Below are 13355 nucleotides of genomic sequence, written 5' to 3'. Positions count from 1 at the left end.
TTTTTTTTTTTTTTTTTTTTACCCATCATACAGTGCAGTATTTGATCAAACTAGCGTTTAGTATGTCAGCAGAAGCCTTTATCTCTTTACCACTAGATCAGTTGAGGTTACATCTGCCAGATTACTTCAGGGAAAAGGCTAATGGGAAACAGACTACTCCGTATACAGATAGAAGAAAGTATTAAGCAGATGAAAAAACTGGAATAAGTTCAGAGTAAAGAGTCCAGTCCTATTCATTGATCCTTCCCTTTCCACTAAAAAAAAAAAAAAAGCACAGTATTTCCTTACAGTCTCTTGATAGCTGCATGTGTTACTATCAGGACTATCAAAGAAGCAAAGGCTGTCTCATAGCATCACACCTGGGTTACCATTAATCCTATTCCCCGTTTCTCCAGTTTTAAGATATCATACATCGATAGCAGAGAGAACACTTTTTGGAAAAGCTACTCCATAGCTGCTGTTTTCACTAAATCAACAGGACTTTGGGATACATTTTTACATTACAATTTTACTTTTGATTTCCCTTCCACCCTGAGTTTCCCCGTCACTGTGTTCTGAAGAAGGCAGCCTATTTTCCATCCTAATACCCACAAAGTTTCAATGATACTGCTCACCTGCTATTTTAGATTACACCTAGATCATAAGCTGACACAAAAAGCTTGTAGGTTAAAGGAAGTATATTGATTGAAAATAATGACTGAAATTTAATATGAATAATGGGTATGACAACAGTTACAGTTTCCTGTATGCACTGATACTTTCTAGCACCTATGTTAAAAGCCACTAAAATGCAGTTGTATGTAATGACAGGTTGAACCATCTGGTACTGTCAAACATTTCTGATTAAAAAGTTAGTTTTTAACAGCTTTCAGATTTGTGCTGGAAGTCAGTCATAAGAAGTCACATTACTCCAGTTAAAATGCACAGAAGACCACATTAGCATATTTCTTGTAGTTGCATAACAATCTTTTTTAAAAAGTTTTTTGTCTCACTAATCACACTAACACGTACATCCAGAAAATTACTATTCAATAATCTTAAAAGAACCAAACTTGACTTGTCACATAACACATATGGAAGTAACAGTATCTTTGAAATATGTGTCTTCTATAATTGTTTCCAGAAGAGACCTAAATAAAGGCTTAAGACATGACCTCATTCTGTAGTAAATAACTTAGATTTTAATACATGTAGGAAAAGGACTGCCTCTATTATTTTCAGGAGTAACATAAAAAGTTGCAACTTTTAATATCAAAACACTTGCATTATTTTCTGTGGAAATTATTCTGTAACTATATTAAGGTGCAAAGTTACTGAAGAGCTCATTAGAAGAGACATACTGTGCCTTAAACCATAATACTGATCGTTTGCCATTGATCCTAGTGTTCCCAAAGGCCAAGTTTTAAAACATCAAATACACATAAAGGCTCTAAGCAAGAGTCAACACCAAAATACACTGCTGGTAAAAAAACCAAAAAAACGCCTGAGCAGTATATATGTCAAGAGACATGCTTTTATGGAGCAAAAATGCTCTGTGCAAAATCACTGAGCTGCAGAGACAGTGTTCTGTAACCACCATCTAATACTTCAGCTGTGAAGTTTGAAGCTAGAGTTCTACTAGGACTGTAAATTTTGGAGCTAAGAAAAAAGACCCATAGACTATTTCAGATTTTAAAATTTCTTCTACACTCTACAGAAAACATGGTAAAAACATTTACAGGTATAAGCTTCCTTAATTTCAACATGCTCCACTGCAGGGCAGCATGGGGGTAGGGGGAAGAAAAAGGAAAGGAGAAAAAAAAACCAAAAAAAACCAAAACAGTCTTACAGTCAGAGATTGCAATTGCTGTCCTGAGACTCAAGTTAAACAGTGCTGATGGAATACTTCTACAATATATATGACAAGAATCAAACTTTTGACTGACACTTGAATGCACAAGACTACAAGTGCTTTAACTGTATGTACGCTACAAAACAAAGCCATGTAGACATGTAAAGATGTGTCCATAGAAACACAGTGGACACAGATTCACATGGAAAAAATGTATTTTTTTATAAAAAAATAAAGATAGGTCCAGTTACAGTACATTACTAAAATCAATGCAACAGCATCTTAATGTATGAAGACATTATAACTGAGAAGTTAATTACTGAATTGTTGGAAAATCATGTCAGTAATAGATTAATTTCCCTTTTCTCATTTCTTCTCATTCCTGTTTTGAGACTTACCTATAAGTATTCAACATTCTAGATATAGGAATAATAAATATCAGAAAACTGTCAGTTTACTTGACTGTAAACTGTCTGCTTCATCAAAGTTGTCACTTCTTTGCTGTACTCACATTTCTTTCAAGTCTTAAGTTACAATTTGTTCCATACAAAAATGACTTGTAATTGTGAAATGTTGCCCTAAACTGATTAGAGCAAAGCATTAGGATGGCACAAATTGAAGAGTCATGATCATAGTAAGCAGACTAAAGCACATTGTTTCGCTTTTCTTATTGGAAAATATTTAACGCTATTTTAAATATATACCCATGGAAGTACTAGGGGAAAAAAAAAAATATTTGACACTGTTCTTCCTTACCTCCCACTCTTTAGCAGCATCTTCAGTAGTAGATTCTTCACTAGTTTCAGGCTCTTCCTTCTTTTTTACCACTATAAATCCAGGTTCCCGAACAGATTCCCCAGTATCTTCTGCATATATCTCTGGACTCCACTGGATAAAGAAGACATACAAGTGATCTGTCCTAGAGAAGTCAAGTAATGATACAGAAAAATAAAATAAGGTAAGTTTGTGATCTTTTGGGACACGTTTAATAATTAAGTATTTAAGGTTAAAATGAAAATACTTACTATTTCATGTTTTACTAAATATTAAGATACATTTGAAAAAAGCTATTTAGTTGTTTTTTTTTTCTTAATTATATGAAGCAGACATTGGAGGAAAAAGAGGAAACAAGTTGGCAACTAACTAGCTGTGTTTTCATATAAAAGTAAGGCCCTTCAACCACTTTTGTCCCACTGAAAACCTCTGTTTACAATCGAAATAACTTCCAAAATAAAACACAAATATAATTTTTTTAATAAAAAGTTATATAAAAACATAAACAAAATTGCAATTTAAAAATGTCTGCCTGTCTGTTTTCCTCATCCATGAAGACGAGCTGAACACTCTAAAGGCACGTAACCAAAACTACAGACTTTGAGTATTAATATAGATACGAGGAAATAAGTGGAGACCAGTGAGTGGTGTTCCTTAGAGGTCAGTATTGGGACCAGCAGTGTCCAACATATTTGCTGGCAACATGGACAGTGGGATTGAGTGCACCCTCAGCAAGTCTGTTGATGACACCCTGGAGGGAAGGGAGGTGCCATCCAGAGGGACCTTGAGAGGCTTGAGAGATGGGCCTGTGCAAACCTCATGAAGTTCAACAAGGCCAAGTGCAAGGTCCTGCACATGGGTCAGGGCAATCCCCAGCTCAAATACAGGCTGTGCAGAGAACGGTTTGAAAGCAGCCCTGAGAAGGAGGACTTAGAGGTGTTGGTTGACGAGAAGCTCAACAGAATTCAGCAATGTGCATTTGCAACCCAGAAAGCCAACCATATCCTGGGCTTCATCAACGGAAATGTGGCCAACGGGTTGGGTGAGATGATTTTCCTCCTCTATGCCACTCTCATGATACCCCACCTGGAGTACTGCATTCAGCTCTGGGACCCCAGCATAAGAAGGGTGTGGACCTGTTGGAGCAAGTCCAGAGGAGGCCACAAAGATGATCAGGGGTCTGGAGCACCTCCCCTACGAGGACAGACAGAGAGTTGGAGTTGTTCAGCCTGAAGAAGAGAAGGCTCTGGGGAGACCTTACAGCAGCCTTGCAGTAGCTAAAGGGACCTACAAGAAAGATGGAGAGGGACTTTTTACATGTGTAGATAGTGATAGGACAAAGGGTAATGGCTTTAAACCGGAAGACAATAGATTTAAATTAGATGTAAATAAGAAATTCCTTCCTGTGCCGGTAGTGAGACACTGGCACAGGTTGCCGAGAGAAGCTGTGGCTGCCCCCTCCCTGGCAGTGTTCAAGGCCAGGTTGGACGGGGCTTTGGGCAACCTGGGCTAGTGGAAGGTGTCCCTGCCCAATGCACAGGGGGTGGAAATAGATGATCTTTAAGGTCTCTTCCAAATCAAAACACTGATTTTATGAAATAAGGCTGAAAGTGTGCATATATATGTATATATACAAAGTTACCTCCTGTTAAGGTATCTGCCACAAATGCCATGGTTCTCCAGTTTGGAAGAACAAAATGCCCAAATTCTTAGAAAATGGTTATTTAGAATCCTAATAGATGTCAGTCTATACTTTGTATAGTATAGAAATATACTTTGTATAGTATACAGATACTATATTTGCCACAGTTACCTAGTTGGTACTACTGGCATTAACTAATAACAACAAGCCATTACTACTTTGAAGGAAAATTGAAAGATAGCTTTTAACCATTTGCACAACTTGTTTCTTTTAAGTATCAGGGCAAAAACTCATACTAGGATTAAGTTTTAACTATTTATGAAACTACTTACAAAATCAGAAAATGGTTATTTAGAATCCTAATAGATGTCAGTCTATGGTGTTTAAGCATTTCCTGTAGGTGCACAGATGAAGCATTTAGAAAGAGGACACACAATTAATCCACTAGTATTGCTTCATCATGGAAAAGACAACTTTAGAGCTAGAGCTTTATGGCTCGGGTTAACAAGAGTGTGAATTTTCCTTATGTTTCTTCAGAGATACTACAGTGAACCTGCATGCTGGATTAGCATGAAGAACAGTATTTGGGAAAAAAGACAAATCTTGCTCTGAAAGAGAATAAAACATTTCAGATGCATAAGGCTAGATAAGTTCTACGACAAAGAATAAGAAGCTGCAGACTCCTCATGCACTGAACAAGGTATCAATTTCGAAGTATTACACATAGGAAAATGAAAAAAGATAATCTTGATTTTAAACTTCTTAAAAACTTGAAATTATGTATAATTATAGCAGTTAAAGTAAAGAAAACAATGTTTAAGGAACTCCAAGACACTCCCTACACTGGCTCATTTGAGATTTAGAATACTGAAATAATGCAAGTTTGTCAGATATCTACTTTTTCAATTTCTTACCATTAGGTGACAAAACTAACTGGGTTGACATTAAATATTTTGACCTATGCAGAGTACCACTCAGCAAGGTTAACACTGAATTAAGAAAACAAACGCCCCACTAACACCATATGTAGCTTTTTGTGCTAGGACACACACTGGATAAAGAACAGATTACTAATTCCCCATGCAGACAGAGAAAAACCCTTCACAGGTGGACTAATTTCCAAGATCAGATACAGACTGTAAATTAACAACTATTTCTTCTGAAATAGGTAGTAATCTCTGCTTTATGCTGAAGATAAGTACTTGCTCTACTACATTAGAAAATGAGCCAAAGAGACAGCAATAATTTTAATCCGCTGACCTAGACATCATTGCCACATGTGAAACATCTGTTTTCAAATGAATTATGGTACGAATAGAACAAGAAAATTTGAGTTGAATGTAACCACAAGAGATCACCCGGCCCAGACAGGATTAGCTATACCAGAATGACAGGCATTTGTCTCAAGAAACTGCAAAACCTCCACCACCTAGGGGTCACAGGGATTATGTTTAAAATCAGGTTAGTGATGTGCTAGTAGACTCTATCCTCCCGGTTGAAAGACTCAAATATTTTGATGTAGTTTCAGCACATTACACATCTCCATTCACAGTGGACACAAAAAAAAGAGAGTACTGCCTTTCTTCTGGAAGCCAGCATTTAAGTATGAAATGATTTTATGTTTGTAATCCACCTTTTCTCCTTTAGATTAAAGAACCCCACTTACTTCTAATTTTCTTTATATGTTACACTTTCTAGGCATTAATTAGTCTTGCTGTTTTCCTCTGGACTCTCTCCAATTGATCCATATCTGTCCTCAACTGCAGTACCCCAGCTGGATATTCTATGCCATTCAGCTCAAAAGAAAAGATGGAAAAGTGACTTGATCATTGTGTGTAGGTATTTATACAAGGTGATAGCTGGTAGGTTTTTTCGTTGCTGTTTCTTTCTTTTTAACCCCCCTCTTCCGAGAAGGTTATAATAATCACCAATACCCCCCAAAATCACATTCAACTTGAAAATAAGTCACAGTTTCCTAGCAGCAAAGATCATTTAAAACTTCAAAACCGTACCAGTGAGTAAGCACAGATATCTCTGTCTTTGAATCCCTGCAAAAAATTTATATATTTTTCCATTAGATACGTTTTCCACAAAACTTGGAAAAGTTTTGTGTTCCATGTATGAAGGTAAGACAAAAGAACCCAGCTAGCTCTTCTGAATTTAGAGCTTCAAGAAGTAGAGAGAATTTTTAGAAAATTTCCAAATAATGGGAAGCACAGATAATGACAATAAACACTTTGTTGCAGAACTCACTTCCTTCACCAGATACCACTTACTTGAATCCTTCTTTCATTATTCACTTGTTACAAACACAAGCCAAAATAAGAAACCAGGAGAAACTACTGGCTGAACCTGGAACTAACTCAAGTAAATCAGTAAAACTTCAGCATGGTTAATGTATTCCAGTATTAATTACAAGCCAATCATTAATACCCTCAGCTGTTGACTTTTTTGTGTTGTTTTGCAGATACTGTCACTGAAAAGTTTTGCATGGTGAAGAAAAATAAAAGGTCAAAGACCTATTAGGGTTAGATTTTTATAGTCAACCTCCTTCTTACCTTTCCTGTGGAACAGCAAACCAGTACTCATGTTTTTTATCCCTCTGTGCATACTGTTGCATTGATGCACTTGCTTGTGAAACAAATGTTTTTCTCATGGGTTTTCCAACCCTGAGACGCAGAAACTTGTGAGATCGATGTCGTCTTTTCTCTTTTGTAAAAGAAAAACCTATTAGTAAAGAAAAAGTAAGCTATCCACAATGTACAAAAGAGCTTAACAAAATTATTAGTCAATACAGGTACACAGGATGTATATATACATACGTAATAGGAGATGAGCTAACATAGGTAGTAATAATTACCTGTTCTTTTTGATAGCTAAATTGCATCAGAAGAATTAACTTCAGAGTAGAACACATGTGAATAATTCTAACATTCATTTCTGCTTCCAACCTCAGATCACAACAGTCTTTCATCCATGCTTGTAAGTATTTCAGAAGGTATTCTCAATGCATATCCCTCAACACTGCACCAGACATCCCTCCCACTGTTAAAAAGATACTCCATATACATGCAAAAAGATAGTGTTAAATAAGTACTTAGGCCTTACTCACATATGTTCATTAGTTACTTTTAATTTTAAAAAGTTCTGGCACTACTATAGAGGATTGAGATGAATTTTAATTTGTTAACTATATCAAACACTTCAAAGGTATGAGGATGAATTATACTGGATTCTGTTGGTATGGAATTTTTCCCTACAGCAGTGTATTTAATTGAACTTATAGAAATATATGATTACCCTCAAGGTCTGGATTGTCAAATCAGCACAAGGTAAAGGAAGATGCCTTTCAAAAATTATTTCTAGATTAATTGCCCAAATTCTAGAAAGTCACAACAGGCTCTTTAAAGCAAGGAAGGATAATACAAATTTAAAAGTTATTATGATCAGCTATGACAACAAAAGATTTAGCCTACCTCTAGTGTTACATGTACATACAGAGTTCCAATTTTCTAGGACACTCATCTTTTCTTTACAGCTGAAGCTCTCCTTCAGTCTCTATGTAGACTACAGATACACTAATCACAAAAAACATCACCTTCTTGATCTATAAACACCTCTACTGTATTTTTTTTCTCAATCAGATTTTCACCATAAAAGTCTGGATAAATTATAGAACAATGTTTTTTTTTTTTTTTCAGTAAATATTTAAATGTGTGCCTCCTAATTTTCAGTTACAATATTTTAAAATTATATCTGCAGTATAGTGTATGGTACAAATAGTCATAATATCCATGATTTAGACATAGTTTATATATCTGTAACCTCAAATGTAAATTGTCAGATCAAACACCCAAAACAAAGAGAACCTAAAACAAACAAAAATCTCTCTTTCATAGGACTGGCACACAAAAGTTGTGGCAGTAATAAATAAGAATTCTTAAAATGATCTGATATTTGGAATTTTGGTCCTTCAGATACAGCAGTCTAGAACTTCTCTGAAACAGGCAGAGAAGTGGGATTTGTACCATAACTTAAAAAGGAAAATGAGTGAGATTTAGTTCTGGCTAGCAGAGAGAACAAAACCAAACAACTTAGCCCTGCCCCCAGATCTCAAAAGGACTATTTAGGATGCTCTTTTTCTTGCTATGCTCTCCAATATATTTTGGTACATTTGATACAGAATTCATCAGAAAAAAATATTTCAGCAATGGCTATTGTATGTCATGCGTTTTCTTCCTTACAATCTTGGCCAATATACAGGTAACTAAGCAGCAAACAGACATGTTATCTTTAATGAGATTTCAGCTTGTTTATATATACACAAAACTATAGACCAGTGTAACTTCTCCAAAGTATCAACTACATTTAGCTTTTATTTCAGTCCAGTGGTTAAATGTCTCTGTAAAAACAGAAGAGAATATAAGAGTCTCCTGGGTAAAAAAAAAAATTCCTTCCAAGGGAGGACTTTTTAGCTATTCTAGACTACACACAGTTATCAAATTGCATTGCATCACCTGTTCAACATTCAAGACAAACAGATCATTAATACCAAACTTGAAAACATCTGACCTCTGTGAAGATCAACAAGAGGTAGTTCCCAAAAATCTAGACACTCTAAACTCCCACAAAAGAAAATAAAGTCAACCCAGTCAGTACAGTCAGTCCACTCAGTCAACTAAGTCTTCTGCAGGAGAAAAAGACCTATCTAGGTAACGCAATGATACAAAACTTATAGTATGACTACTTCAGAGTTTTTGACCAATAGACAGGATATTAGTATTTACAGTGCCTCAATTTTTTTAATGACCTAGTGGTTTTTAGTGATCTACTGTTAATAGACCTGTCATATTTACTCTTTGGGGACCTTCAAGAGTTAAACAATAGATCTATGCTTTTACCTTGACTCTATTTAAACTTGCCTGTAGACAAAGCCAGTAGAAGCTTAACCAAATCTATTTAGATTGAGAAGTATTAATAATTTAGTTTGCATTCTGCTAATATAACATGCAAAAATAAGAAACATACAATAATTCCAACTGAAGTCATCAGCACAAATCTCAAAAAATTATTATTTTAAAATTATTTTTCTTCCTAATTTAACTCCACAACCTTCAGTGAGGCTGTAAGACCACATGCAGAAGGTTTCTAGCCAATACCCCTCTGTCTGACTGTATGCAGACACTTATTTTGATTAGTAAGTACATATTCTGTGACTGTACGGATCATTCTGTATGAAAAACATGCAGTGTTACTCAATTATACAATCTTTTAGGAAACGAAAAATAAAGCACCTAATACAACTGACTTACAAATAATATTTAATTATTTTTTAAAAAGTGGCTACTGTCACAAAGAACACTTGTGCTTAAATTTAAGTCACAACTGGCAACTACTGCTAGCTGACATTTTTGTCAGAGGATTTCCTCTGAGATTTTGGCATAAAAGTCAAAATTATCACAGAACAATACAACTATTAATCTGCTTCGAATTTCAAAGTTCAGTTACTTTCTCAACAGAATGAGTAAAAAAACCCCAAACTGTATCAGATCCTGAAGTTGAATTTGTCAACTGAAGAATATACCTCTATTCAACACAACCTCAACTTTCAGTTATTAATAAACAATCTCACCTTCAAATGAACTTCACGTATAATCTTTTAGTTTGTGACAGACATAGATTTCTTCTTTCTAGCCCCCAAAATATTGCACAATTAAAACAATTTCTCTCCATTATTAAAATGGCAAGGTATCAGAAAGTGACCTATGAATTTTTTAGAAAGCAAAATCAAACACACACAGAAACATCTTTAAAGATAGGACTTCTTTTTTTATTTGAATTGAGTAACTTCAATAGACTTCCAACTAACAATTCTAAGGCCTGATCTTTGCAGAAGAGTCAAGGTAATCGAAGAAATAAGCTAGCTGTTCCCCGTATTCGTAGCAGTAGTTTTTTACCACCTAGCTCTTATTTATCCTGAGATATGGGGGGTTTTGTGTGCTCAACCTTGTTCTATTCAGCACAAAAGTATGACAAGATGCCAGTGAAACAAAGTTCTGAAAGTATCAGTGTTAAGCCTCCAGTGTTTATTGTTCAAGTCATAAACCTTAACCACAAGGTAGACGTGCTATAAGATGAAATAAATTCCCTGAAATTCATCCTTACGCACATACAGTAGGACCAAAATTTAATTGACTGCTAAGGCAAATTTTTAATTTTGAGCTCTACAGTGACTGTCATGGATCTAATTTTACAGGCTCATTTAAATCTCTCATACAAAGATACTGTGTTTTAATACAATCAGAAATATGTGATAAAAAATGAGAGTAAAAAAAGCGTTCATGTTTTCAGTTACCTGAGAATATTCTATATAAACTATAACTCGAGTATATCTTCAAGCAAATGAGAAGTATAAGCAACATATAGGGACATGTGTTCTACAGAATGAAAAACCACAAAAATTGTGATGAGTTGAGGGAGATACATTGTAAGTCTGAAGCCTAATACACAAATATCAACTTACCTTCTAATTGCCCATCTCCTGAAGTTACAGTTTTCTGACTAATTGCTTTTTGTGAATCCTGCTGCATGTTTTCTCTTTGTTGTTTGGTTTGTTGCATAGTGTGAGTCTTCCAGAGTTTGCGGAGTTCCTCAACTTCTGTCTCAGAGTCTTGCGTTCGCTCTCTCACTAGTTTTCCTTTGCTAGTTGTCTCCTTCTCAGATTCAGTGGTATCTTCACAACACGGACATTCCTCTCCCGCTTTACGCTCTCCTAGTTCTTTTCCTAGTGAGGAATCTTGATTGTTGTCCACTTTCTCTTTATCATGTTCTTCACTACCATGTGATCCTTGCAAAGGCTGCTGGAGGACATATGCAACATTTTCACCAGGTTCTTGTCCCTCCTTTAGAGACATTTCAGCACTTTCTGAACCTAAGCCGTGAGTACCAAACTGTTTAACATTTACAACCATTTCGGCACTAGGTTTTAAGTCACTGGCAGCTTCATTTGAGTCTGAAGTGATCGTTAAACATTCAGCACTAGTCTGGTTTATTGTTTGGACAGATTCTGACGATGCTCCAGAAGATTTGTCTTGTCGAAGCTCATCTGAAGAAACAAGTTCCTCACGTATTGGAGAGAGTTCTGATTCTGTGAAGACATCTTCTGAAAGAGACTCCTCTGTGCTCCTTGGGGCAGTACTAGCGCTGTCGTTGCCTGTATCCCGAATCCTGGAATCCATTTCATCTGTATTGCTCTTTGCAACCTTCTTGGAATGGCAAAGTTCCCTTACAGACAGCTGCTCTACATCTCTGTTGAACAAATAAGAATGTTATAAGCAGGTGATTTTTCCAGCTCTTTTCTTCACTATGTTTTGTTTAATGTTGAAAAAAATTTTAGGGTGCTATAAAAAAATCCACCAAACAAAACCAAACCCCCAAAACTAAAATCAACTTAATCCAGAGCATCAGCTGTAAGAAACAAGCATAAAATATGTTCTTGTAACAGTAAGCTTATGGCAGACCTTTTGCCTGCATGACAGATTTCCCAACTTCAGGACATTACTTTTTTAAGTAGAAGCTCTCCTATAAAGCCAACAGGATTGTTTGAGATGCTTACAGTGTAAAAATAAAAAAACAGGAAAAACAACAAAAAGCTACAAAAAGCTACACATAACCATAATATCTAAAGATGGAAACCCTCCAAAATCCTTTAAGATTTGTCTACCAAAGACACCAGTACAATTGTATAGTCCTATCCAACTATTATGAAGCTGACACCTAGCTCAGTGGTAAATGAATGGCAGAAATCATTTGGTCTAACATTAACTAAGTCGGTCAATGCAGAACAGCAAGAACCATCAAGTAGATGGTAGAGGCCCATGGGAAATACCTAACAGTGATTAGTTTCTTCACCAGTCAGGTACCTAACTTTGAGGTTACCACTGTTAGTCAAAATAAATCCCAATTTGTTCATTGTATGAAGAGCAGACATCAAATGTTCATAACTAATGTAAGAAAAAAGAAAGCATAAAAGAACTTAATTTCCCCAAAGGAAATAATCTTATTCAAACCTGCCTTTCAAAATAAGCTAACAAGAATTTCTACGAGTTTCAGAAGAGGAGGACTACAAGGGAACTGTAAACATGTTGGAACAATAAAGTAACTTAATGATGCAAAACTCACAGTATGACTGAACTATAACTACATGACTCAAGCTTTTCAAGTGTTGTCAAAAAACCTGAGCAGTACAGTCTTCATAAATTTCTCATGTTTAATCATACTTTTGACTAGAGTTCTCAATGCCAACACCCTTGCTACCACAAGCATGCGATATCTTCCATAACCTATGTCAAATGCTTTTAAGAAGCTCATACCTTAATTCTCTCATCTTGAAGAAGGATAAATCCACTCCACATTTCTACAAAACTTTTTATTCAGTTAGGTTATATTACTGACATCACTGAGACATCACAAAAATTCAGGATGTTTGCAAAGCATAAGCATCCTCTTATCCAAGTGTTAACATGAAGCTGATATTAAAAGCTTGTGTTGATGTCTAATTCTGCTTACAAAGTTCAGTTCAAGATTTATCACCTTCTAGCCTGGGGTATTACCTTAATTTTTCAGGATTATGCTAGTAATAGGTGTTTTTTGACAAGTACAAACTACGGTTCATGAAGTCTGTGAAAAATCTCTATATTTCAGATATAATTTTTTCCTGTTTCAGCATAGATTGTAGTTTATATATAGAAAACATATAACATGAAGCTGCAGTTTTAAGCAGCAAAGAATCCATCAGTTCTGTGATCAGTTTCCAATATATCAGTAATCTTCAGTATTCAGATTGTTTTTCCAAGTTTAAGCAGGTTTGACAGTTGGTAAAAGTGGGATAGGAAGAGGGTTGATTATAACAGTGGAATATTAAAAAAAAACACAAATAGTGGGAAAATGTGATTTAAGTCTCAAATACCATGAGACACACAGGTCTTGTCAGATCTAGATGTAGCTGTTGGGAATTCTGGTTACCAAATTAGGAAATTCAAATTTTATTTTCCCTGAGATTTACAAATATTCCTCAAATTTTGATAAGATTAAGGCACAAAAATGCTG

At 35.5% G+C, this 13355-nt stretch overlaps 1 protein-coding gene across 5 annotated transcripts in view; it reads right to left on the bottom strand.

The window, feature by feature from the left end:
• Positions 1-13355, bottom strand: part of OXR1 (oxidation resistance 1) — a 244979-nt gene that overhangs the window by 32903 nt on the left and 198721 nt on the right. For 4 of the 5 annotated variants that reach the window (XM_026843730.1, XM_026843733.1, XM_026843734.1 and 1 more), the window contains 3 exons: positions 10771-11555; positions 6806-6974; positions 2588-2750 (listed from right to left, as the gene is read on the bottom strand). In XM_026843730.1, coding sequence (XP_026699531.1) covers positions 2588-2750; positions 6806-6974; positions 10771-11555 — 1117 coding nt within the window. The remainder of the gene's footprint in view (positions 1-2587; positions 2751-6805; positions 6975-10770; positions 11556-13355) is intronic. The other variant, XM_026843731.1, reaches the window with a different exon arrangement.

This window comes from Athene cunicularia, assembly GCF_003259725.1.
Source record: "Athene cunicularia isolate RWA chromosome 2 unlocalized genomic scaffold, athCun1 chr2_part1, whole genome shotgun sequence".
Taxonomy (NCBI): domain Eukaryota; kingdom Metazoa; phylum Chordata; class Aves; order Strigiformes; family Strigidae; genus Athene; species Athene cunicularia.
This window is presented reverse-complemented; position numbering and strand designations above follow the sequence as displayed.